This window comes from Lipotes vexillifer, unplaced genomic scaffold, assembly GCF_000442215.2.
Source record: "Lipotes vexillifer unplaced genomic scaffold, Lipotes_vexillifer_v1.1 scaffold330, whole genome shotgun sequence".
NCBI classification, from domain to species: Eukaryota; Metazoa; Chordata; class Mammalia; order Artiodactyla; family Lipotidae; genus Lipotes; species Lipotes vexillifer.
Genome location: NW_006775627.1, coordinates 1276923 through 1298079, shown reverse-complemented (window position 1 = coordinate 1298079; position 21157 = coordinate 1276923). Strand labels below are relative to the sequence as shown.

The 21157-nt window shown below is 36.3% G+C and overlaps 1 protein-coding gene across 6 annotated transcripts in view; it reads left to right on the top strand.

The window, feature by feature from the left end:
- SCN2A (sodium voltage-gated channel alpha subunit 2) overlaps window positions 1-21157 on the top strand; it is a 150409-nt gene that overhangs the window by 41051 nt on the left and 88201 nt on the right. For 2 of the 6 annotated variants that reach the window (XM_007450058.1, XM_007450060.1), the window contains 2 exons: window positions 16431-16748; window positions 17633-17751. In XM_007450058.1, coding sequence (XP_007450120.1) covers window positions 16482-16748; window positions 17633-17751 — 386 coding nt within the window. In that variant the 5' untranslated portion in view covers window positions 16431-16481. Of the gene's footprint in view, window positions 1-14491; window positions 14775-16430; window positions 16749-17632; window positions 17752-21157 lie in introns of those variants that run through there. The other 4 variants (XM_007450062.1, XM_007450061.1, XM_007450059.1 and 1 more) reach the window with 3 other exon arrangements.

Here is a 21157-nt window from a genome sequence, read left to right as displayed (position 1 = left end):
TGAAATAATAAGAAATATTCATTCTTCACAGTTCAATATCCAGCTGACTTAGATTTCTTCCTGCAAAAGATTCCACACTAGTATCCTTGATTTTACTCTTCCTCTTTCTCCAGTATCTCAAAGCTGAGTAATTTTTCTTTAATAAAGCTTTCATTCTTTTTCCTCTATAAATTTGGGATGGCTTCACGTGCAATTAGACTTTAAAGATGACGATTAGTGAGGGCTGGGAAAACCAGAGAAGTTGTCTACCTGCTGTGCATCGAGTCCCCTGGACAAGAACCCTGGAGTCATCTTCAGCTTCTGCAGTTCTCCTCCACCAATGTGAAAACTTAAAGCTCGACTGAAGCAAACCTCAGAAATGCTCAGATCATCCCTCCTGATCCCATCACTTCTGCCTCATTTTGATATTCGTTGCCTTTCATCTGGGCTCTTACAACAGGCTTTTGTCTTACCTTGCGCCCTAAAAGGCTTCACACTCCAGACCTCTTCCACACTATCAGAATAATATCTAAGAAACAAACCTGGTTGGGTTGCTTTTCTGAATAATGTTCCCCAAGAATTCCTGTGGCCTTAGTATAAAGTCCAGATTGCTTAACTTGCACGTGAACTCCACCCCATGGACTTTATACTCCAGTCCATATACATCCAGTTCTACTGGATATAAAGCCTGGGGAGATGGCAGTGGTCACAGTCTGACCTGGTATAGTAGACCTAAAATAAAAGTTTGAAATCAACACTGTAGCAGGAAATAGAGCCATGGCTAACATTTTACAGTTTACATAGATGATTTTAGTCAGCGTGCATGGTTAAGAACTTGGACTCAGACATTAGATTGCCCCAGTCCAAATTCTGGCTTTTCTAGTTACTCATCTGTTCTTGGGCAAGAAATAAACCTCTTTGGACTTCCTTGTGTGAAATAGTTGTTCCTACCCCATAGGTTATTGTGAAGATTGAATTAAATAATACAGTGTACATGTAAAACATTTAGAACAGTACTTGTCCTTAGTAAGATTTCAACAAGTATTAGCTTTTTTTGACTAATTTTTTTAGATGTTGGTTATTATGATGTTCCATTGTGTTACATTTCTGGAGAAGTCAGATAGTAAAGTTTTCCTAATTTTAAGCTTAAATTCATCTCACACAGGGACACCATATCCTCTTTTATTCAAATTGGGAAAAAATGCTAATATAATAATGATACTATATATGTACGAATTATTACCTAAATTTATGTTTTTTTAAAAGTCTCCTCCATTTCTCTATTTTTATTATTATATCTTATTTCTTTTGTAAACAACCAAAAAATCTGCTTCTTATCAGTGATAATTTAAATGACCTTATTATTCTTTCCTGTATTTTCCAATCCAAATCTTTTCTTCTTTTTTTTAAATCAATATCTGCACAGGACTTTACTCAGAAGATTGAGGTGATCAGATGAATTTGATCTTCTCTGTTGTCAATCTTAATTTAACTGTATTTTCATCCATGTACTTGGACTTTTCCCCATACTTAATGTTATTCTTCTTGATTTCAAAGCTTAATGATTTATTCTTTGTTGTTGACCCTGTCCTGTCCTCATATTCCAAGAGAAAGTCCCCTTAAGCAAGTACTCTCTCCATATCTTTAATTTCCTATTCTTCATTAACTCCTTTTGTTCTGCCTTCGAGCAAGCATAGCTCTCTCTTACATTGAAAAATGATGTGCTCTTTGGTTCTATTTTGTCCCTGTTTTTCTTCCCTTGAAAGTGAATTTTTTAAACAAGTTTTGTGTACCAATTTCCTTTATTTCTTTATAACCTACTTGTTGCTTATCTACTCTCACTACTGTACTAAAATTGTAATCTTACATGTGTATTAGTTGAGTATTCTCATATTAATATTTTATAATATTTAAGATATTTTATAATACACACTTTTCTTCTTAATATTTCATTTTCCTTCTTAAAAGCTTCAGCAAATTGCACTGACCTTTGGCATTCTATTTGACACCTTCCCCACTCTCACCTCTAATATCCTTCTCTGATTAGATCTGCAATTTGATCTAGGCAAGAACTTCCACTTCAGTTCAATTGATCTTTTCATTTGCTATGGACCTGACCTGTCTTGTTTTCTGTTGTAGGTCAGAGCCAAGCCCTGCTTAGGGCTGAGCCTTTGATTATGATTTCCCTTCCCATAGGAATGTCCTCTTCTTCTGGTACAGCTTTTAAAGCTTAGCCTAAGTTCCACCTCATCTAAGAAGCTTTTGTTGATCACTTCAGCCCTCAATGCCTTTAACCTCTTATAAACAGAGAGGGATATAAAATGAATTCTTTTGGGGGGAGAGTCAAAATATGTAAGTTGCACTCTTGCATCTGTTGTGTATTTGCTGTGGCCAGTGACATAGCTGACTAAAAACTTCAGCTTCATCATCTATTAGATGAAGTTATTCATACCTCCCTGATCTACCTCCTAGGGTTGTTGTAAGTGATAAACATAACATATATACAAACATTTTGTTAAATTAAAAAAAATCTGTCACAAACAAATCAACTTGTTAGCTGTATTGTTTTTGTACATTTTTCTCTTATGCTGTTACTATACTCAGTACTGTCATTTAAATTTCCATGTGTTTATTTAGACTAAATTAGGTTTCAAATTCTTTGGGCGGGGCTGCGGGGGGCAAGGAAGATTGATAGTGATATGATCAAAGACCAAAAAGAGCCAACTCCCAATTATCCTAGAGCTAATTATCTTAGATGCATAATTAGCTTGTACTTCCCTTTAAAATGTGAATCCATGTCAGAGGAGCTTATATTCTTATCTCGACTACATGGAGAGAGTAAATTGAAGATACCTGATAGAAACACTCTATCAACTGAAAGAGGGTCAACAAGAGAGTGAACAAAGATGGTTAGCTTGCCTCAGCTCACCCAGGTCTGGCTTGGTGTAGTCACACAGTTACTGGAAAACGGGAGGTAGAAGAAAGGCAGTAGAGCTTGGGCTCATCCCATTTTCTTTAGTTGAAGTAAATTTGCATAAAATAAGATATGAATTAGTTTGAGTCTTGACAAATGTATTCCTTGTGTAACCACCATCTTGATCAAGATGTAGAACATCTCTATACCCAGAACATCCCCAATGCCCTTTCCCGGTCAATTCCTTCTGCCTCCAGAGACAAACACTGTTCTGATTTCTATCACCATATCTTAGTTTTGCCTGCTCAAAAACTTTACATAAATGAAACCGTGAAGTATGTGGTGTTTTTTTCTTGGCTTCTTTCATGCAACACAATGTTTTTTTTAGATTCAGACATTTTGTTGCATATATAAGTAGTTCATAACATTTTGTCAAGTAGTACTCCATTGGATAAATACACCTTTATTTATTTTTCATTAACCTTGATGGACATTTGAGTTGTTTCTGAGTTTTAGCTATTATGAAAAAGGTGCTAAGAACATTCCTGTATAGGATTTTTTCACTTCTCTTGAGATTCTCAGCAGACTGGATAGAAAACAAGATCCAATGATATGCTGTTTTTAAGAGACACATTTTAAGTATAAAAATACAGACGGGTTGAAAGTAAAAGAATAGCAAAAGATATAGCATGTAAACACTAAGCAAAAGAAAGCTGAAATGTCTATATTAATATCAAATAAAGTAGACTTCAAGACAAGGAATATTAATACAGATAAAAATGGTCATTTCATTGGGATAAAAGGTCAGATTTGTAATGAGACATAGCATTCTTAAATGTGTATGACAAAATCATAACATTCTAAAACAAGAAAAAATAGACAGAACTAAAGTGAGAAATAGACAAATGCACAATTATCTTTAGAGATTTTAACAATCTTCTTTCAGTAGTTGACAAAACAAGTAGAAAAAAACCTGTAAGGACATAGGAGACAAAAAGTATTATCAATTATCAAACATGAGGCTCAAATTGACAGTTATAGAACATTACAATCAACTACAGAATATACATTCTTTTCAAGTGCACATGGAACTTTCACCAAAGATCATATGCTGGGCCATAAAATAAGTCTCAATCTATTTGATTATTTGGCTACAGTGGAATTAAGTTAGAAACCAATAACAATAAGACATCTAGAAAAAGTCCTTGTTTTTTGAAAAATTAAGCAACTCACTTTTAAGTCAATCCATGAATCAAAGAAATCATAAGGAAAATTAGGAAGTGTTCTATACTGAATGACAGACTACAACATGTTAAAAGTCTGTGTGTTTATGTCTTTTAACTATAATGTTGTCTCAGGAACTGATTAATCTTCAGAAGAATTGGGGAAGAGAATGGGCAGAAAAGCCGACTAAAGGCTTAGAATTATAGGGATCAACCCACCATAAGCCAGTGTTTTTATTTTACTACAGTTGTTATTGAGTCACTGTACCTTGGTTGAACTAATAGGTAATATCCTTTCAATGTCAATAACAAGAATGCTAAATAAATGTTTTGGCAATTTCACCCTGATAAATCCCATACTGGGATGTGTGTGGTGCTTCCATTTCCATCCAATGAAACACTAGCAGAAATGGTCTGGATAGCATTAATATTAACAGATTATAACTAAAGAGTAAGTTAGATGGTGATTAAAGAGTTGAATAGACAACCAAGGAAAATTGAGAAATCTCTGTTCTGAGATCTGAGACAAAGCCATCTGTCTCTGATTTTAGTTCAATCCTTAATGAATATAAGTAGTCTCACTAAATGATCTCTTGGGAGGCCCCCTTCCAAACACAAAACCTATGATTTTAATTAGCATTGGTTATGGTGCCAATACAAGGAAAAGAATTTGCTCAGTGCCATAAAGAAAGTAGGGGTTTAATTCTAAATATAAGTCATATCTTCTAATTTGCAAATTCTTTTATTTGGAAGAACATTTTTTTTATAGAACTCGAACCATTCTCTCTCTCTCTCTCTCTCTCTCTCTATCTATCTATCTTTTATGAGAAACCAAAAGAAAATTCAGTTTGCAATTTGTGATAATGATTCAAACTTTTAAAAAAATGTGTGTCATTTCTTGCCCTTTGATAATTTCCAAGTGATGAGGCTGCTTTTACAGATCGGTCCTTGCTTTTAATGATTTAAGTATATTTTGGTTGGGAGTGAGAAAAATAAATGGGAAACGTCATTCATGAGTATGAGCCTGGAAATGAATATGTAGAAGGCAAATGATCACTTTATTGGGGAGAGGCGGTATGTTTTCCTGAGGCTTTTGCCCTTTTCCCTTTTTAAGCCTGCTATTTTTCCTGTTTTAGTTTGCAGATGAAACTGGTACAGCAATATGGTGGGAGGGAAATCATGTGACCTGACATATGTGGGCTTCTGCATCTATGTGCATGGATAGAGAGCTGTTCAAAATCTAACCATCTTATGAGTTCTAACCATACTTTTATAATTCACATACATGGAGTTACGTAGGGAAACTTTTAAACATAAAATGTAAGTGGTCATTTCTTTTTGTTTAAAATACCCTTTCTCCATTCACTTCTACAGGCAAATTTAATGTTTTAATAATATGAAGAAAAATAATAAAATGAGTAAACAATGTTATAGGGCTCTACAGTTCAAAAAATGGTTTACTTTAAATAATCTGATTTCATCCCAACAGCAACCTTATGGATTTGATCAGGACAGGAATTATCCTTGTTCTAAAGAGAGGGGGACAAGAAAGAAGAAGTAGAAATAAAGAAAGAGAGAGAGAGAAGGGAGGGAGGGAGAGAGGCAGGAAGGAGCCCTTAAGGCTTGAGGGAAGAGTGGCTAATTCTCTATTTGTTCTCTCTAAAATGTATTAGGAGTGATTAGAAGCCAGGGAATGTGCTAGTGAAGATAGCTGCCACCATGTTGAATAGACAAATGCATTAGCAGCACACTTTTCATACATAAAAACAAACAAACAAAAGTTTTGTAAGAAATACCTGTTTCACAGCTGTGATTTTAATTGGTGCTATATCTTTTAATTGGTCTATTTTAAAACTGCATCACGGTCCCAAAGGAATATCCCTTTTCTAATCTTTTAAAATTTCAACAAATATTTCTAGGATAGGCAACATTTTGCTTTGCCTGCTTCTCTGATGTTGAGCTGTTTCTAGCTGCTAAACTTGGCTCCTGTATACTCTGTATCTATCCATAAGGCGGTTCTTGGGTCCACTCTGCAGATGGCCATCCAGGTTTAGATTTTTCTGAGGCACCGGGCATGGCTATCCTGCTTTTAACATCCCCATTTTGTGCTCAGGCTAAGGACATTGAGTGGCAGTGAGCTTTCCTTCATTTCTGGTATGATTGTTGCTTCTCAGGTTCTGGCTTGGGCTCTGATCTTGACATTTATGTCACAGGTGTCCCCGGTGAAACTGCTGGGAAAGCAGATGGCAGGCCTAACTGAGGTTGGCAGCATCTGCTGCTATACTCACCATCCCTGCTACCTGCTCCACTTTCTTCTTCCTGTTGATATGTGTTGCTTTGCCTGGTCATTTCATTCTTTCAATGTTATTTACCTTTCTTTAGGCCTTTCCAAACCTGAATACCTTTTTGCAACCCTTTCGATGCGTTTGCTTTGCTTGCGACCCTGTCATCCAGGAAGGCTCATGACTTGGCTGGCTTCTGTGAGTCCTTCAGGGATTTTGCTTGAATGTTACTTCCTCAGCAAGACTTTCCTTGACCACTCTATTTCAAATTACAACACACCCTTCTCCCTCACTCTCTACCCTGTCTTTTTTCTCTCTCTCTCTCTTTCCTACATTATCTTTTCCCATAGCAATTACCACCACCTGCTATATTCTATAATTAATTTTCTTGTACATAATCTGTAGTACTAGGATACATAAAATGTAAGCTTCATGAGGGCAGAGATTCGTCTGTAAGCATCTGGAAGAATGCTGGTTTTTAGTGAATGCTTAAAAATTTTTTTGGTAAATGATAAACTGGATTGTAAATTGCAAAAGGTCAGACTTCTAGCTTTATATTTAGTCTTATTTATTCTGCTTCTTACAGTGTTATTTGTAAGAACTTGAAGGGGTCCTAGCGTCTGTCATACAGAGTGAAGTAAGTCAGAAAGAGAAAAACAAATACCGTATGCTAACACATATATATGGAATCTAAAAAAAAAAAAAAAAGGTTCTGAAGAAGGAAAGAGTAAGCTGGGACAAAGTGAGAGAGTGGCATGGATATATATACACTACCAAATGTAAAAGAGTTAGCTAGTGGGAAGCAGCAGCATAGCACAGGGAGATCAGCTTCGTGCTTTGTGACCACCTAGAGAGGTGGGATAGAGAGGGTGGGAGGGAGATGCAAGAGGGCAGGGATATGGGGATATATGTACACATATAGCTGATTCACTTTGTTATACAGCAGAAACTAATACAACATTGTAAAGCAATTATACTCCAATAAAGATGTTAAAAAAAAAAGAGCTTGAAGGGTATAGGAAAAAAATCTTCTGTGTGTGCTGGGTAATTTACTTATCATCTTCAATCCTCATTATAATCCAAGTACTTTGTTCAAAGAACCACAGCTAGAAAGTAGCAGAGTAAGGATGCAAACTAGTTCTGTCTGGCTCCAAAGTTACTGCCTTTTCTTCAGAAGCCTGGTGTACACCAAATAATAGTAAGTCAGTTAGAGCTCCTCAAAATGAGTGATGTTGCATAAATCAAGAAGATGAGTGCCAAAAAAGTTTGGTGGGAAAAAAAACCTTAAATTAGCTCCCTAGAAAATAAGCAACAACCCCAAAAGAAGGAAATCCCAAACTATTTAGAGCCGTAACCCTCTTGGCTTAAGTGCCTGGACCTCCAAGATAACTAATTTTTAAAAGGAAGACATGTATCTGGACACATATTTGCTGAAAATATATTTTTTACCATGTGAATTCAACAAAGACAAATAGATTCATTCTTTATCCTAAAAAGAGGCAAGAAAAACTTCTACCATTGCTTTTCAGTGTTTTCTTATTGCATTCCAAGAAGCAGTAATTGATTGTATTTTTAAAACAAGCCAGATTTTATGTTAAGATCCTTTTTTACTGTGTCTTCTTTCTGACCTCTTTTGGTCTAGTTATGCAAATGCAAATTAAGTCTCATTTTTAATTCAGTTCCATATATTTATGGAGAAACCACATGATGCAATAAGCCCTGGAGAAGAAGGTGGTTAGCAGGTCCAGACAAGCTCCCTGCCCTCATGCTGCTCCTTACCAAGCAGCGGCAACCACTGATCGGGGAGACAAAATGTTTTATCACCATCTTCTGGATGTTGAGTTATCTCTAATCCAGAATTTATGTAAAAGACCATAATAACTAATTTAATTTTGTCTTCATTTTTCTTACTTTAGTAAAAGATAATTTGATGCTCTGCTTTTTAGGCAATCATACAATCTGGAGGTTGGAAATATTTTTGGAATTGTTTATTCCAATTATTTGCCCAGACAAGCATCCTTACTACAGTATCAGCTTGGATATCTCTGGTAACTGAGAATTACTTCTTATTAAAGAGTAGCTGTTTTGCTTTATGCAGGTCTAAGAATTTCAACATTATTATTTATATCGAATCAGTTTTTTTCCTATGACACTCACATGCATCTTAGATCTGTTCTCTTGAGTCACAAGAGCCTGTTGTACATCCAGGCCCCCTTCAAGGTCACAGCTTGTTCAATACTGTCTCTTTGAGATCTTTTGTTATTCAGTTCTTTTATTGGGTATCTACTTTGTGCAAGGTATTGCTTTATGAACTTCAAGAGTTACAAAGAGGAGGACATCATCCACTTATCTCAAGGCAGTTACATAAATACAACAAATAGTGTGTAAAGGGCTTCCTTGGTGGCGCGGTGGTTGAGAGTCCGCCTGCTGATGCAGGGGACGCGGGTTTGTGCCCAGGTCCGGGAAGATCCCACATGCCGCGGAGCGGCTGGGCCCGTGAGCCATGGCCACGGAGCCTGCGTGTCCGGAGCCTGTGCTCCGCAACGGGAGAGGCCACAACAGTGAGAGGCCCGCGTACCGCAAAAAAAAAAAAAAAAATAGTGTGTAAAAAACAAGTGTTATTTAGCTCAAAAAAGTGAAGGACATAACAGGATGGAAGGATGTGGAAGTATTTATGAAAAATGCAATATTTGAGATTTAAAACTGCTATTGTCTCATCAGGTTGAATTGGTAATATAGTGAATGTCAGGTCGTGAAAACGGCATAATCAATTGCTTGGAAGTGAAGATACAGAGATCACAGTGCAAGTTTAGGAAAACTTGAACAAATTATTTTGTCTTTATGACAGGTGGGGGTAGGGGTTGACAGGGTGTAAGACTGGAAAGAAAATTTGGAGCGTCCTTTAAATGTCAGGCAGGGGACTTTGTACTTTATGTGGATGGTAATGGAGAATCCTTGACGATACTTGGATGAGGATGACAAATGTAAGGCTCTAGTTTCATTAAAACTGACCTAGAAGTAGTAATTTAGGGACAAATCAAAGCAAAGGAAAATGTATGTAGAGGTATGCATTAAGAAGTAAATACTGCACTATTTTTCTACCATAAATATAATGGAAATTCAGAAAATGAAGAAGAAATTTCCTAATGTTTTCCAGAACAATGGCTCGTGAAGAATTGATAAGACTGTGAAAAGCAAATACATGAATGTTGAACTTTCTGGGCTGGTGAAATAAGCTAGAGAAACAGAAACAAACATATCTTTGTATATGTGCACATGTGTGTGGTGTGTGCATGTGTAATGGAGAGGAGGGGCAGTGACGATGGTCGTCTGACTTTAGGTTAAGGGCACGTATTAGGAAAGGTGAGGTCAGCTCAAACTATAGAGGTGCCATAAATGTATGCAGTCACGTATAAAGTTCTATATAACTGAAACAACGACCACAAAATCAGAAACCTAGAATTAGTTGGTGTCATGGCATATAAATTATCCCCAAAAGGAAAGAAAGCGTACTCAGTAAAAAGACCAAGAAAGCTCCTGAATAAATATAGGATTACGACTGTTAATTCATCAGTGATTTACTGAACGGTTTATCTCAGGTGAGTACTATGCTGGACACTGGAAACCACAAACAAAAATGGGATAAGATAAGGAAGATGGGATAATGGAGAGAGAAGCTTTACAGAAATAACTTTAATAAAAAGTTCAAATGACAAACAACAGCACTAAGGTATCTCTGAAAAAAGGAAAAGAAGCCAGCATTTACTAAGCATCTGCTATGTCCCAGTCATAGTGCTTAGTTTGTTCTTATAAATTTATTTCATAAAACTCAAAATGAGCCTTCATGTCTACTGATAACACTGAGGTTCAGAGTTTAAAGCTTATTCCAGCGGAAGTCAAGCGAACCCCACAATAGCAAGATTATGAAGGGGAAACTGAATTACCCTAGTGGGTCACTAGTTTGTTTAATAGCAGTGGGCTTAGTGTACCCTACAAACATCTTAGCTATAGATGGGGATCCAGTGACTTAAAAAATCAGACTTATTTCACATTATCCTTTTCAACTTGTGTATCAATGGTACATTTCTCACCCCTGAGGCAAAATGGGACAATGAAGTATATTTGAATTTGAAATCAGACACATGTGAGTTTAAATGCTGGCTCTGTGTGACCATGTCAGGTTACACAGCCTATGTAAGCCTGGATCACCATCACATTAGAAAAGTGACCACAATACTACTTCCTTCACAAAATATTACAAGAATTAAATGTGGCAACTAGTAGCAAGAACCAGGTAGAGTGCCAGAATTTAGGTCATGCTAACATGATGTGAAGAAACAAATCCATTATCTCTTACGCGCTCATTCTCATTTCTAGTTCGTCTCTCTGAGGCACACACATGTGCGCGCGCACACACACACACAGGCATGCACAGGCATGGACAAATTTTGTATCTAGGACACTTTGGAATGTAGCTATCTTTTGAGTATCGTTTTTCATTCCAAAGACCTGCTCCTGGCTCTGCCTGATTGTTCTCTCTTGGGGAAGATGCCCAGACATTCAGATTTACTATCCCACTTATGAGGTTAGAGGCCACTTTTTTCTCCCCTATAAAAAAGGATGAGGGCTGAGGGGGACAGTTTTAGGTAGCAATCCTCAGTGAAACAGAAGGAAGGAAGAAAACTGAGCTGGAAATATTCAAGCCTTTGGAGAACATGGAACTGTCTCACTCTCATGGGGAGGACCATACCTTAGGAAATTTCCTTCCTTAGTTGACTCTTAAGATCCAGAAGTAGAATTCAACGATTCTAGTATGATCGATCCATCAAAAACAAACTAGTATGTAATCAGATTAGCGGTGAACTTCCAGTTGATAAGTCATTTTGGCAGGGTTGAAATATTTCATGGATGTGAACATGCATTTAATATATCTGAAGATAAAGAAAGGATATAGAAACAAGTTGCCACCCTACCTGCAATAAAATGAAAATGCTTGTATAAAAATGGAGGCATGTTTCATATATAATTTATTTTTTCCCAGGAAATTTGATGAAAGTGATTATTGTTACCTTGAATGATATTTCCCAGGGATCACGATAGCACTGGAGTACATCTCTGTTAAAGAAAAACAAAATGTGTTTAAAAACATAACAGTCATTTAAAGGAATATCTGTACTTCTATAAAGAGTGTTGCTCAACAAATATCATATGATTATAAAATATTGAAAATAAGGTTTTTAAAAAGTGTTGTAACTGAAACTAGCATTTAAAGAAAAATGACATTTTATCTGAACAGTACGTACTGAGCATATGTCTTTTATTTTCTGTTATGCTCTTTTTCTAATCTGTAGTGAGTAAACATGTAAGTCTGGTAGTTCAGAACTTTCTCACTCTTACTGAAATTGTTAGTTACGGAAATGAGCTAGTGGGTCAAGGTTAAAGGAGGAAGGATATGCAAAAACACAGTAAGTGACAATCAAAAAGTTCATGAGAAAATAGAGTCAAACCTATAGATTAAGGAAACTAGAAAATACAGAAAATTAATCTCCAGGTAATACTTAGCAAATCTTTCCTTAGCTTATGTTTCCAGTATTACTTTAATGTGCTGAAGAAAATTAAAAATTACAATTGTAAAATAGGATTAAAAGATCACTTTCAGAAAAAGATATTCCTTAGTCTTTCTCAGCTTTCTTAACTCCTAGGTACAAAATCCTCTAAGGTTTTTGAGCACTTATCCACAATCATCAATTATAAACTATTTTATAGTTATTCCCTTCTCCATAAAATGTAATAAGCCATGAATTTTCTTAGTATAAATTTAATTTTAGAGTACTTATTAATATAAATGTGAATCTTTGTGGAAAGGAATTGAGTCATATACTATTATTCTTTGTTTTGTTATTGCTCTTTCATATCACTGTAATACAACTTTTTGTGGATATCAGCATGTGTAATAATATCGTTAATTTTTCTTTTATATTTTAATTTAGAAAATTAATATTCCTCTTTTATAAGTGAGACAAATTTTAAAAACAAGACATCGAAAGGGAAACAGAAATGTCATTGGAATTTAGAAATCCAATTCTTAATATTCTTTCCAACCACTTAAAATTATATTGCTTGCCTTTCCTATTATTTATGGGTCTTCCAAATATAGTGTCTGGCCTTAAAAGTTGTAATACAAAATCTTCTGTCTGAAAAGTAGTACAACTGAATGAAATTTAAAAACCATGTAACATATGTCATTTAGCATTCTCATAAAATGTCAGCATGATGTTAACAAGGGTCAGGGCAAATGCAAGAAAAACTAATATGTTGACTTCTGAAAACGTCATTCTGGGAAATCAGAAACAAGAGACTGTGATTCTTATCTATATTTTACAAAAGAAATTTTGAGATGGAAAAAATAGTCAGGTGTTGTTCATCGTATGTCTTGGATGTTTTGGTAAAATATTTTGTGTTCACCATTTTAAATATCCTAAGACACATTCACTGGCTAGGATCAATGGGAGAGAAAGGGGTGATCCTACAATTAATGTAAATGCACATAGCTTGGTGTGTTCCTGATACTGAGTGATTCCACAACCCTGACTGTTCATAGGTTTCAAGTAGGATTTCCTCCCTAGTCCAGGATGAGGCATTGGCTTAGGAGAAGCCAATCAAAGCACAAAGCATGGCATCACCCTGGACAGCCTGATTACTTCAGAATGAGCATGTGACCCAACTGAAGCCAGTGAGATGTGCTGAGAGTTTTTCTGGGTCTTTGTTCCGATTGGATTTAAATCTGGGAGACTGGGAGGCCAGAGATGCTATAGCATCTTACTACAATGAGGAATGAAAAGCTATCACCATAGAAGTCAGAGCCAAAGGATGCAGTATGACTAGGTGCTGGTAACATCAATTGGGCATGCCTATAGCTAGCCCTAAACAATAAACCTTGACAATGAATTCTCATGTTGCTTTCCTTTCTTTCTTTTTTTCTTTCTCCCTTCCCTTTCTCCCTTCCTCCTTTTCTTTTTCTTTTTTCTTTCTTTCTTTCTTTCTTCCTTTCTTTTCTTCCTTTCTTCCTTCCTTCCTTCCTTCCTTCCTTTTCCTTCTTTCTCTCTCTTTCTTCCTTCCTTCCTTTCTCTTACCTAAGCCACTTTGGGTCATTCTTTTGCTTCTATAACCAAAGCAGACATGCTAGAATGAATTAAAAAATTCTTTTTGGCTATATCTTATTCTTGCTTGTTTCAATCAAATACCTTTTCTAATGAAAATGGTGAAGGTAGAAAATATGTAAAAAATATATTGACTTAATAATTATGACTGTTTCTGATTATAATTGATGCCACTTACTGATTTTTATTTAATCTTTATTTTAGGATTTAGTTACATGAGGTGTTTTTATTCTTTGTTTTTGTTTTGTTTATGGCTGAATAAAGCTCACACATTTTAAGTTTGAATCCTGCCTGTGTGATCTTAGGTAACTTTTCCTAACCTCAGTGTACTTCCCTTCTTCAGTTTTCAAATAAGGATCATGAAAGCCTTTATCTGATGGAGTTACGGGGAGGATGAAATGATATAGTGCATACAGACTCAGCCCGGTCAGTGACTGGCACATAGTTAGCTTGCAAATCCTAACTATGTTATTAATCTAAGTATTGGCATTTAGTATCTCACTGGCTTTCATTTTTTTCTGGTTGCTTTTCAGCCGCTTAAATTAGAGATAAAATAATATTGGTATCCCATTAGTTTAGTTTTATTTCTAGGGAAAGTTAACTTAGATAGCACCGAGGCCACCTCTTTGTTGAACTATCAAAGCCCTTTATTGGATTTCAGATACTCTGGGGCTGAGGCTAATGTTAAAGCTCATGTATGTAAGACTTTCATTAATATAATTGCTGTTTTATGAGTTTTTATTTTTAACCCTTCTTTATTTACTTTCTTTTGACTTTGAGTTATTTGTGTCGATTCAATTTGGCTTAGCAAATAAAAAGCATGAATGGAAGCATTATCAGTTAACAAAATTAGTAATTCAAACCAGCTAAGTCTTAATGTTCCGTTCTAAGAAAAGCTTGTAGAAGATTAGAGCTCCATTACTGAGAGCTTTGGGCTGCTTCAAACATGCTTCTGTGTGTACACTGAGGGGTTTCTCTTCACAGTTCCCCGCCCTCTAGTGGTAGTTATAATAATGCCATTTTGTAGTCCCCGCACAGGAAATGCCTGTTCTTACTTCAGTTACCAGAATCCTTTCACAGGAAGTTAGGTGTGGTCTTTGAAGGAGAATTAAAAAAAAATGAAAAAAAAGAAAAAAAGCATGATGGAATTTTAGCTGCAGTCTTCTTGGTGCCAGCTTATCAATCCTAAACTCTGGGTGTAAAAGATTCTGCAGGGGTAATGTTTTAATATTCTTATTATGCTTATTCTCTGTGATGCTTCTTTACCTTTACAGTAGAATCCTTGGGGGAATCTGCAGAGGACCACTTTCATTTTGAAGCTGCTGTCTGCATGTTTTAGCATGTCTCTTCTATTAGAGCATCCAGGCATGTCAGGTTCCTCCTTGAAGTGTGCAGGGACATTCTTCATGCCTATGCCTGTCACTAGGCCTAAGGGTCTCTGGGGATGGGTGAGGAAAATGAGGGATGTATTGGTGGCTCTGTGATACTGAGAGGGCAGTCTTCTAGCTGGTGGCTGAAAGGTCCTGGTCTACTTCAAAAAAAAATGTGGAAATGGTACAGTAACTTATGTTATTTTAGATTTCCCTGTTTGATCTAGCATAGCTACAGAAATGATCTGGATGTGAATGAATTTTACTTTTAGAAAATGCACCTCATATAATTAAATGGTAATTCTCATTCCTGTAGGGTAAGGGTTAAAATGGAATGTTATTTTAAAAAGAAGGAAAAACAGATAAGTGATTGTATATAGATGGCATTCTGGAGTCAAGATTTTGGTTGTATTATTTCAAAAAGCATAGAAACTCTTGCCACTGATTCAGAGATAACGTTTGAAATGATTGGTGTGCTCTCTTGAGCTATATATGTTAGCCCAGTAGAATATGATTAGAATACAGTAAAACTCCATTTATGTTATCACAAAGACCAGCATAATAGGAGTTCATGTAAAAGATAAACTATCTTAAACTTACTATTTTTTTCAAGTCCAAATCTGCTACGTGGATTCTTAAGAAATGGGCACTGTTTGAGAAAATGAGCTATCTCTACAGTATTTCCTAAGGTACTGCAAATTTGTTAATCTAAGAAGCAATTACACTAGCTAGCAGCAGGTTGCTAAACCAGGGGGTCCAAGCTCCAGACCTCTTGACGTGGGTGACTTCCTGCCTGGTTTGGCAGGAGCTGGGTCCCTTCCTGTGCAGCTTCCGAGCAGTTCCAAATGCAATCCGGCATTCCCTGCTCCTTCCCGCTCCCTTGCTTTCAAGCAGTATCTACCTATGTTTCCACAGCCTGGCATTTCAGGATTTCCAGAGCTCTTTACCAGGTGCGTTGATTTTGAATAAGCTCTTTGAGGTGGAAAAGTAGGCCAAAGGGAACATGGAAAAAAATGGAGAGATACATGCAAGATCTTTGCACAGCCCAGGTTCTGCAATTTTTGATAATTATTCATCTCTTGTTATGGATCTCGGATATTTTTTTCAGAAGGGATGCTGAAAAAGATGGCTGCCAAAATATTCACACAAGTGAAACAGCAAGCACAAACCAGTATTCTCCATTTCTGAGCTCTGAGTTGGATATTTTCACTTAAAACATTTTGGGAGTGGGAGATTAGATTACCTCATAGACACCTACTGAATGTGAAAGATAGATCTCCATGCAAGCAAATGAATGCATGCAGGAGAGTCCGCCGAGTGTCAAGTGCAGCTTTCTTAGTAAAATATTACAGATAGCTTGGTTTATATATTTTATCTCAGTATCATGTAATTGGCCACAGTCACATTTTATCCTAATGACTGTTGCTTTCTCTCTCTCTCTCTCTCTCTCTCTCTCTCTCTCTCTCTCTCTCTCTCTCTCTCTCTCTCTGTCGTTTCCATAGCACTTTCTTATGCAAGCAGCTAAACAGTGATTAAAGGAGCAGGATGAAAAGATGGCACAATCAGTGCTGGTACCGCCAGGACCTGACAGCTTCCGCTTCTTTACCAGGGAATCCCTTGCTGCTATTGAGCAACGCATTGCAGAAGAGAAAGCTAAGAGACCCAAACAAGAACGCAAGGATGAAGATGATGAAAATGGCCCAAAGCCAAATAGTGACTTGGAAGCAGGAAAATCCCTTCCATTTATTTATGGAGACATTCCTCCAGAGATGGTGTCAGAGCCCCTGGAGGACCTGGACCCCTACTATATCAATAAGAAAGTGAGTTCTTAGTCAAGTTGCCTTTACTTCCCCTACTTCCTAATTGCTTCCGGGCTAGGGCCAGGGATGTCAGGTGAAAAATGTTGCGCCTCCTCCCCTCTGTCTGAAGTATCATTAGGGTACTATGTAGGCTTGACCATGTAATGGCCCCATTACCCTAGAAGCCTTTTGGAAGCACTCGTTTGAACCCATGTGCAGGACAGGCAGAGAACTGAAGGGGCATCCTGCAGTGGGGGAAATGAGGAAGGGCAAAAGTCTGTTTACCTTACAGTGTGGTGAAGCAGAAAGTTAAGACAAGGAGTATATTTTTTTATGCATTAAAAATATTTCCAGGAGTAGTATCCAAATTCCTCTTTACAATATCTAGCTCTACATAAGGTACTTTGATCTTCAGCAGGTTTATTCCTTCACACCATAAACTTTGCCCATTCCATGGCTCCCCCCAGAAGAAATAAAAGCAGGTGGCTTTTAAGTGCCCAAAAAAGAGTGTGATCAAACAACACCTCTGGAAAACCCTGAAGTTCCTCTGAGAAAATTTTTATCTAACTGAAAAACGAATCAAAGCCTCATTTTTGAGCTCTTTGTGAATTATAATTACAGTTTTAAAATACTGATATTAAAACTTGATAAGGATGCTAAGTATTCCTATGGCAGTGACTACAGATTTTCTTTATGTTCTTAAATCCTCATATCACTTACAAAATTTAGGAGAGTTTATAGGGCTCAGAAAGAGAAAGCGCACAGCTTCATGTCGTATGTTGGTGATTAGTATATTATATTATTTTATAAGACCATATTTCTAAAAAGTTGTCTCAGTTTTTTCTTAAAATATTCTTAATACTAAGATTCTAAATTCTGTTTTATGTGTTTGTTTTCTTTTTCAGACGTTTATAGTATTGAATAAAGGGAAAGCAATCTCTCGATTCAGTGCCACCCCTGCCCTGTACATTTTAACTCCCTTCAACCCTATTAGAAAATTAGCTATTAAGATTTTGGTACATTCATATCCTTTTTTCAAATAGTCATTTAATATGATTTTGCTCTTTGACTGACTTATTGAGTTGGGAATTTTTCAGAAATATGCGTGGTTGGCAATGTTATGTGCTCTCTTTTTTTTCCCCTCTTACTCAACAGTTCGCATTATTGCAAAATGGGATCATAGGTAAGTGAAACACTTTGCCGCATCTTCCAAGTATTTCTTCTTTCCCTGACTTACTACTTCTTTCTTTCTTCTTTCCTCCTCTTCTCCCTCTGAATTGCCTACTACATCCAAGACTTCTTCATTAATTTTGACAGTATTACCAGGCTCTCCTTTTATAAGACTTCAAATTTTACAAGGTTATCTATATAATGGGTAAATTCTGTGAGTTAATTTTCTTCACTACTTTACATTTGGAAAATATATGCATAATCTGAATTATACAATTTTATATCTTTTTCATCTGAATTTTACTACTTTCTGCTTTTCATTTTAGCATTTGAAAGCTTTGAGTTAGTAAATGTTTATAATTGTGATGGAATACACATTAGCCTTTCAAATGTCACTTTTTTGGGTCACTTGTTCCTATGTTTTATTCAGGTCTCAGGTCCTGCTACAATGATCTCTTTCCAAAGATTTAATTTCTATTTATACATATACATCCTCATTTCATGCTTCATTCTCCTCATGAAGTATCTGCTTCCTAGAGATGGGATTGATGACACCTTGGTGGGAGATGGTGATTTGATTTACTCCTGAAGGTAAATAGAGTAGTTGTGAATGAGAAGTTTTATTCCAGGCCAGGGACAGTGATCTGGCTGACAGCCAGCCCTGGAACAACCAAGGAAGCAAAGGTTTGCAAGACGGCTGTGCTACGCAGAGGCATTTACAGGAAGCGCACAGAAGCCTTGGGATGAGGAACTGATATATATCAGGAACTAGAGGTAAGGAAGGGGAAACTGAAAGTTAAGCAAAGTCTCAGGTAGGACAACTTTAAATTTTGTTTCCTAATTAGAAAGAGTCATTGCCTGCAATTTACAACATGGTCAGCCCAGGGCTTGGCTTTAAGGCTTACAAAGTAAAAACTTAACTTCATCTAGCGGGCCCAGAAAATATTTGAATTAGATATGGTAGGGAATTAGAAAAGATAAGGAATTCAAGAGATGGGATAAGCTTGGTAGAGGGAAGTCATCTAATTTCTGGGTGGAGAGGCTGTAAAGCATGTCCCCAGACTTGCCTGGCATTGTGGCAAATGCGTGGCATTCTGGAATTCAGTTTCCTTTTAACCTCTAGGTCATTCCTTTTCTACCTCCGCCCCCAGTTTTGCATAGACATCAACATATTTTAATTTCATATGTTAATTTCATGTTTTAACATTTAATAATTTCTTGTGAGTATTTTTTAAGCAATAATGATTCCTTACTTCTGTTTTTCAAGCAAGAGAACCCAGTTGTACAGGGAGAAAAAATGCTTTGAGTTAGCTTTAGGAATGAATAATGAAATTGAGATTTAGATTTGAGTCTCTTGAACTATAAATTATGGTCCATTATTATGTTTGAGTATTTATAATCTGGGCACTGAATAAATCTTTCCATAAATTATTATATTTAAAAATAATTGTACATCCATATGTAATCACAATTTATACATGAAATTATGTGGAAAATTCAGACTTAGCCCAATGCTCTGTTCATAGTAAATACTGAGAGAGTACATATTGAATAAATAAGTGACAAATGAGTCAAGAGGTTAAATAATTAGATGCAAAACAAGTGACAAAATGGAAGGTTTGAAGAGGTCAGAAAAATCTATTTTTCTTGAAACTGAATGATTAAATAAAATTAAGAAAGCCCAATGTTAAAGGAAAAGGCAGGATTTTTTGTTGTTTTTGTTGTTTTAAAACTTTTGTGGGGAGATAGTATGTTTTTTGAAAATCTATAATCTCCACTCCAAAAAATTCTATATTAGGAGACCCAGGAGCCCTAACTTAATGCCGTCTGGGAAAAGAGACTTCCAGTGGTAGAGGATGAGAGCAGTTTTAGAAATTCTGACTAGAGACTCTGGGCATTGAGGACCGAGTTTATGGTGGGGGCTATTCTGGAATCAAGATACAATTTAATTGGAAGGTTTGCACTTGCTTCCCAGAAAAAAAGAAAACCTCCAAGGGGCAAAGTTGTTAGGAGGCCTGCAGTGGTGCAAGTTGAAATGTGAAGGCAGCCAGGTAAATCTAAGATTTGCCAAACTGAACGGTTGACTCTCCCAGAACCTTACAAATGGCATATAGTTAAAAATTTCTTCCAACGTAGAAAAAGTAGATTCTTAAAAATCTCTGATTGCCTGAATTAAAATACTATATTTCAGATATCTCACCTTGGAGTAGAGATATGAGAAAAGGCAGGTGGACTGATAGACACATTCTTCAGTCTTTTGGTGATAAGGCACATTTGCCTAGAGATCCTAGTAAACTTTGACGTAAATAATACTGTACAGTTTGCAGGTGATTTTCCCAGTGATTTTGTCTTATTCCTCACAACACAAATCCTAAGCTCAAATCCTGGTTTTCTGACTTCAAGTGTCTTTTGCTATAAGATAACAATGCTTGGGGTTGGTAATGGTGGGTCTTGGGCACAGTTAAGAGGTTGTTAAGTATTTATTATCATTAGTTTATAATCCAGAAAATGGCCATTCACAATCAAGAAATTTGTATTTTAAACCTAGATTGGTATCTCTATTTCCTCTGAAAATCCTGACTTATTTCTTAAAGAGTTGTTATCTTCATTAGGAGCTGTTGCATATCAAATTAGCTTTGTTTCTTGATTTTGGCAGAAAAATCTTATGCTTACTATTTTTTTGTCAGGGTATATTTTGAAAACTGAAAATGCTGTTGATGTGCCCGTTACCTTGTTTCAATAGTTAAATAAAATATGGTTATATTTTCTAGATAGTAAACAAGTAAAAAGTAATCCATGTTCCTAAAATTCCCTATCAGAATTTTCAATGTGTTGCATGTCAGTTTTTATTATTTTACTTTAATATGCACACTCTCCTTTACTTTGCATTTGTTACTCATTCATTTGTTCATTTGCAAATATTTACTAAGTACCTACTGTGTGGCAGATGTTCTTCTAGACACTGGGATGCAACATAGAGCCAAACCTAGTCCCTGCTCACATGTGGTTACATTCATGTGTATGTGTGTGTTTGAGAGGTGAGAGATAATAAAAATAAATCAGCTAGTGTCAGCTAGTGATAAGTGCTATTAAGGAAAATAAAGCAGTGTAAAAAGAGAAGAGTGGCAAGGTCCTGTTTTAAATCATATGATCAGGGAAGTCCTCTCTGAAAAAATAGTATTTGAGTAGAGAGCCAAAGGAAGTGAGGGAGTGAGACATGGAAATCTGAGGGGAAAAGGGAGTAGCAAATATGAAGGCAA